We start from the raw sequence: 6,467 nt of genomic DNA on the forward strand, positions 1-6,467 counted from the left end.
TATTGTTTATTCTGAAGAAAGTTGATTGTGTGTTATATCTGATTCCACTGTATTGTATACATTGTTTCTATACTATTTACATTTTCTGGACGTTGTTATTTGTTTTATTTGGGAGGAAATTTATTTTGTAATACCTATTTTTATTGTATTATATTTCATTGTTGTTTATCCTAATTAACCCGCTCCCCTCTGTAATGCCTTTGGCCCTGAGGATACAATAAATAAAAAAATAATAGTAATGAAAAATAAATAAGATAGGTGAAAATATCTCTACATAAGCCTTTCCCTGGTTTATCTCTGGTTAAACCTTTCACTCCTCAAATATGCCGCGTTATGCACGTACTCGATGAGGTTTTGGGGGAAGGGAGGGGTTAGTTTTCTTAACAAATTACTGTGATGGTCATGTGAAGAACGCCTTCATTCCGTGTGTGTCCGGCTCGGCGAACTGAAGATGACAGCGGTCACAGTTATCGAACCAATTCGCCGGAATTGGTCCATTATATTCAATTATCTGTCTCGTGTCGTACTGAAATCGCGAACTTTAAGACTTTACTCATTTTACGTTCATCCCAAAGCTAGACAATCGAAAGAGGCGGGTTCGATTCGGGTCGCGGTGGTCACATTTCGATGGAGGCGAAATGCTAGAGGCCCGTGTATTGTACGATGTCGGTGCACCTTAAAGAACCACAGGTGGTTCCTTGGTCTAAGTAGTGGCATTGCGCTGAGAACAGGGGCATACCGATCAGTCTTGAATCATCCACGCAGAAAAGAAAACTGGCGTGTGCAAACAAAAGACCCTCTGCTGATACGCGTTCCAAAATGTGTAACGATAAGTTGACCATGCCCTGCTTCTTCATTGATCACTCTCCGTTTTATATATTAGCCTGTCTTCTTTCACTCCTTCTTCCTGCTTCTAAATGACACATGCGTATAGTTTCTGTTGCAAACAACAGCCGAAGGGATCACGCTGCTTAGGAATATTGTACGAAATTATGAGCGCTTACATCTACTGTGGCGGAGGAGGCAACAAGAAGCACCCAAAATTGACAAGCGATTGGTACCAATCAGGCTGTCGTGGTGCTCAGCCAGAAAATGGTGGAAATACAGAGGTGGTGCCAAGGTCGTCAGCCAGGTCACTGGACAGCTGAGACCCTCTAGTCATCCGGAAAGCCACACGTTTACATATATGCAAGCACACCTTCTCTCTAATACAACGTGCTCATCTGTTCCGGGCAGTCTACAAAAACGCGGCAGCATGGGAGGGCACATGTCGGAGATGAAACGATCGAGCTAATGAAACTGGCCTTCAGAAGCCCATGACCAGAAAGCAGAAGTGTTCTTTCACGTAGACAGCTCCGGCAACATTTAAGAACGGTTTAGCCATAGGCCTTTTTTAAAATGCATTTGTGCTTCTCCGAGTTACCAGATTTCGTGCTGATTTTCGTGTGGTGGGCTGTCGTTACACTGATTACCCGCTCTGTTGAGTCGAGGAATCGTCTTGAAAGAGATGTTGCGCTGCTGTTTCTTCTCTCCCTTCCTTACAATCACAGTGCAGCAGCTGCGCGCCTTGCCCCTAAGTCAGAAACCTTAGTGAATGTGAGACTGCCCTGTGTTTGTTTTTAGGTTTGTTGCTACCCAGTACCGCTTCGAACTTGGCTAGTTGGTTTTTCGCACCTTCTGTTGCTTTTGAGCTTTTCAAGAAGAATGGTCAGGACTCGAGTGTAAAAGTAACACGAGACACCGATTTGCACACTAGCTTTGCGAATTAGTGCAAATCCTGTGTTGCTTTTACACCCAAGATTTTTCCCCGCTTCTTGAATAGCGCAAAGGTAAAAAAACGTGTTGCAAGTGTGCGTTTTGACAACGACGCAGTCTAGGCGCACACATGCTCCGTTGTGTAGTCTACACCTCGATTACGGTATGGATCAACACGTGCAAGGTGCCCTCAGCATGCGTGCTGGACTGTATACATTTTGGCCGTGCTGGCTTTTTCCAGTAACACCTCCAATAAATTGCGCAAAGGCCCAGAAATTTCCCCCGGCGCCTGTTGATATCATCGTGTAATATTATGTCTTCGTGTCGAATTAAACGCGAAGCACGTAATTGTAGGACTACACTCTCTATTTGTACACGGCACGGAGGCACGTGAAACTGTGTGTGCATCCCCAAGAAAATATGCGTCTCCTTTGCGCCTCGGAGGTTTTGAGTGATGATGAGTTCTCTTCTCTGTGGTACGCAGATGGTGGTGCTGATCGTGGCCACGTTCTTCGCCGCTTGGACTCCGTACGCGGTTCTCTGTCTGTGGGCTGTTTTCGGCAACGTGGCCTCGGTGCCGCACCTGGTCGCCGTGTTGCCGCCGCTCTTCTGCAAGACGGCCAGCGCCATCAACCCCTTCATCTACTTCTTCAGCAACCCACGCATCCGGGCCGACATCTACGCGCTGCTCACCTGTCGTTGCCGATCCATGGGCCGCAGCAGCTGCTCCATCGAAGAGGACTACTGCTAGCTGGCCGCGCTTCTGCCGCTCGTTTGCAACGCCGCCTGGAAGAAAATATCGGAAATGCTCGAGCTGGGGTACGGGATAACGTGCGCGCATCTGGTCAACTGCGCGTCAGCGGCGTTTACGTGGGCTCCGCGAAGCAGCGCTGATCCCGTGTGTCGCGCCGGAAGTAGCTGGTTGTCGGGCTCACGTAAACGCTGACGGTTCGGGTAGGGAGAGCGCTGGGCCGGGTCGCGTCAACCCGCCCGCAGGCTTTAGTTGCACCCGCTGGGCTCATTCGGCAAAGCGCCTGCGAACGCTGCTGAACGAGCGAGTCGGATCAGCGGAGCGTAGCAGACACTGGCGCGCCTCCTTTTGCTCCGGTCGGGCACACTCAAGCGCCCTTCCGCCCTGGATACAGAGAGCAGAAGAGGCGTGTTTCTTCTGCGGACTAGCGGCCAAGCTCCTTCATTGAAGAATTGGATAGAGCGTATGGAGGCATAAATGCCCAGGATTCACAGTTAAACGTGGTTCTGATATAGGTGAAAGAGCGTTGACGTGTCTTCGCTTGCGGTTATAGACGCAAAAGAAGCTGTGCTGCAGACAGTCTGTCGTGGTGACTGCACCCGCCAGAGGATGCCGACATAACAGGGTTTCACAAGTGTGAGCGGCATAGGGCCCTCGCTTTCATTGCGTTGCAAATAAAATACCCGCCTACATTTCACTTCATGTGAATTACGAAGCAAATAGGTTCACTGAATATATGGTCAGACTTTCATTCTTTGGGCACACTTTACAGTAGAGAATCTTGAGATCGTTCTCTAAGGCAAAGGTGCTTTGTCACCATGAATCGCGATGTCAAGGCCGTCTGCGTGGCTATAGTGCAGTGCCAAAGTACCTCTACAATTTGTTCAGAGTCTAGCGCCTCAGGGTTCCCTCACTTTTGGCTTTCTTCCAAAGCAGAGTCAAGACGGCGGGATAATTGTCAAGTGTCGCATCTAATGAGCGCCGAGTAATGGTTCAATAAACCTTTTCACAAACAGTTCGACCGCCGACGCCGTGTTCGACATTGGGCTGAGCGAGGCACGTGCTCGTAAAACTGACGAAAGCTGAGGCATGGGACTTCCGCACGTGGTTCTTCCGTCCCAAAGCACATGTGTTTAGACTTTTGTGTGAAGGTATCTAAAACGAACGGCGGAAAATGTGCGTGTTTAGCCTTTTATCATTAATAAACAACTCATTCTCAGTATTCGCTTGTAGGAAATTATACTAATTTAATACGTTGTGTATAAGACCCGATTTTCTATTGAAGCTTTCAATGCGCGCGTAATTCCCGCTTGAAACGACGTTTAAAGCGACATATCCGTTTTTGCGTTATGTGCCGCATCGCAATAAAGAGGTTAAACATTATATTTGCTAAACCATTCGATATGATTGTAAGCTGCCTAAATCATATCAACCAATGTTACGTCCAAGCTGACAGCGCTTGCCTGCATAAATAGGTTAGCCTTCTCTACGTCTCTGTCTTGTTTCTTGGCTGGGCTGTGCAAGAAACACGTGAGGTTGCTATTCTTCCCAGTGGCTACGAGCTTCATGCGGTTTGACTCCTTCGGGATTAAATGTGCTGAGTGATCATGTTAGGCAGCATATATGTACAGGCGGGAGCGTTCGCCTGCACGCGACGAACAGCCAAGGGCGCTGGTTGAGATATTCGCAAGTCTTGATTCATACTCACAGCAGTTTTGTAAGTGAGATGGAAGCCATTGAGATGCAGTATGGCTCGCAAGATTTCAATAAAACCGGAAGAACCGATTTATGTGTAACGCTTGATAGAAATACTGGCAGTGGTTCTATATTTAGCCTTCCGCGACCGCAGTAATACCGCAGCCGGCAAAAATTTGAAGAATATCAAAGCAGAAATTCCTCTCTCACTACCGGGGCGAAGAATTTCGGGCGACAGATGTACTGACCGCTTCATAGAGCCATTAAACCAGCAACGACGAAAGCCGCTGTTTTGATGTGAGCCCACGGAAGTGAACTAGATCTTTTTGTCAGCCCTTCCTCGAGCTTAATTTTTCTTTAGCCCGAGTTCTTCTCTTCAGATCACGACCACTGCGCGCTTGAAGGATTGGTGCCCGGATATCCTGACGGGATAGCAACCCTGCCGCACATTCTCCCCGACAAGCAGCTTCCAGTACACCGATGTGAACTGTGACTGCTTCATTTTGTGACGCCCTTTTGACGCTGCTGGCGTTAACGAAGATCCATGAGAGAGAGAGAGAGAGGGAGAGAAGTAAGTGACCAAGCTTTAAAAAACTGAAACAGCGGTGCGTCAGAACACAGGCTGCTATCGATGTTGAATCTTTAATGGTGGATACCGTGGAAGGCATGCAAGATATGCTCCATCGCTGCATTTCGTCGATAACACGAACGGCTGTTAAGATTTTTGCTATTACGCGTGGCACGCTGCACATGAAAGGCCACACATCTTTGCGGAAACAGCCCTTCGAACAAAATCGGGAATCTGGTGCAGGAGAGTCGCTGAACAACTTCTACCGAATCGTCCATTATGGAGGCGCTTTTGGCAGCTTGGATAATTGTTTCCTTACGGTGGAAAAAACTGGCGTTTCCTGCAGGTTATATTTATTGCATTGCGTTGAAAATAATGTGTGAGTTGCATTAATATGCAACATATCAACATGGAGGTAAATTAATGCACTGTTATTGTACTATGTCACAGCAGATGTTTCAAATAAAAGTATTGAGCTGTATAGTGAATTCTAGTTTTCTAAAACGAACTTTGATAAAAATTATGGCAAATATTTATGATGTTAAGCTTATAACGCGAATATATATGCATATATATGTATATATATATATATATATATATATATATATATATATATATATATATATATATATATATATATATATATATATATATATATATATATATATATATATATATATATCAGAAATTTTTAAGTATAGAGATAGCTGCCTGTTGAAAGACATAAAGCACCTGACTGTTTCAGTGCTTTGACTGACAAATACCTACGGCTTGAAAAATATGTTTGCTACCTTATAGAAAGCAGCTATATTTTGGACGCGTTACAAAAGATATTTTTTCTCCCGATATTTTTATTAGAAATTGCTGAAAAGTACAAACACATTTACTAACACCAATATTTTTTCTGAATAATAGACATTCAAAGAGCAAATCCAGAATTCCGATCCGCAAGAGGAAATTGTAAAATTCGTTGGAGGCACATAGATATCTCTTAACTGCGGGAAGACGAAAGTCGTTTGCTATCATCCATGTTTCATTACAGCAAGCCGAGCCCCAGGCCGGGCCATAGCTTGTACTCATTTTGATGAAATCGGTGGGTAACCGGCCGGCAGTGGGAGTCGAATTCACCACCTCCCGAAGCCGAGGCGGGTGCTCTTTGGCAGTTTGCTCACAGTACAGTTGGCAGGTTGTGATCACGTGACAAGGCCACGTGACACGTGACCTAGGTGGCGATGTAACGTACGGACACCGCGAGGTCACGTGACCGGACGGACGGTCACCGCGAGTATGAGCCATTGAAGGTTTTCGCCTTAAAATGGAAAAATTTAATAAACATGACAGCAAAACTTAGAAAGAAATGCTGGTGTCATGAAAACAATTGGCTAATATATATCTTGTGAACAAAAATGTTTATAATTAAAGCGACTGAAAGTGATGCATGAAAATAAAGTTGCAGCCCGATAACGATTGCAGCGAAAAAAAGAAAACCATCAGTTACAAGAGCTCACGTAACACCATGCGAAACAGCTTCTTAATGTTGAAAGACTCGTACAAGCATCCAACAAGACAAGAAGAACAGTAATGGGCTTTGTGGACCTTAAGCTGGGAAGGAAAAGCCAGAAAACAAGCTGGCATTACTCCAGTAGCGACGCAGTCGTAGTAGCTGGACGTCGTTCTTGGAAATGACCGAGGCATTGG

At 45.7% G+C, this 6,467-nt stretch overlaps 1 protein-coding gene across 3 annotated transcripts in view; it reads left to right on the top strand.

The window, feature by feature from the left end:
* Positions 1–5,352, top strand: part of LOC144115664 (visual pigment-like receptor peropsin) — a 396,267-nt gene extending 390,915 nt beyond the window's left edge. For all 3 annotated transcript variants that reach the window (XM_077650120.1, XM_077650119.1, XM_077650121.1), the window contains one exon: positions 2,240–5,352. In XM_077650120.1, the coding sequence (XP_077506246.1) occupies positions 2,240–2,506 (267 nt within the window). In that variant the 3' untranslated portion in view covers positions 2,507–5,352. The remainder of the gene's footprint in view (positions 1–2,239) is intronic.
* The last annotated feature ends 1,115 nt before the right edge of the window (positions 5,353–6,467 follow it).

The sequence above is a fragment of the Amblyomma americanum genome, chromosome 1 (genome assembly GCF_052857255.1).
Source record: "Amblyomma americanum isolate KBUSLIRL-KWMA chromosome 1, ASM5285725v1, whole genome shotgun sequence".
NCBI classification, from domain to species: domain Eukaryota; kingdom Metazoa; phylum Arthropoda; class Arachnida; order Ixodida; family Ixodidae; genus Amblyomma; species Amblyomma americanum.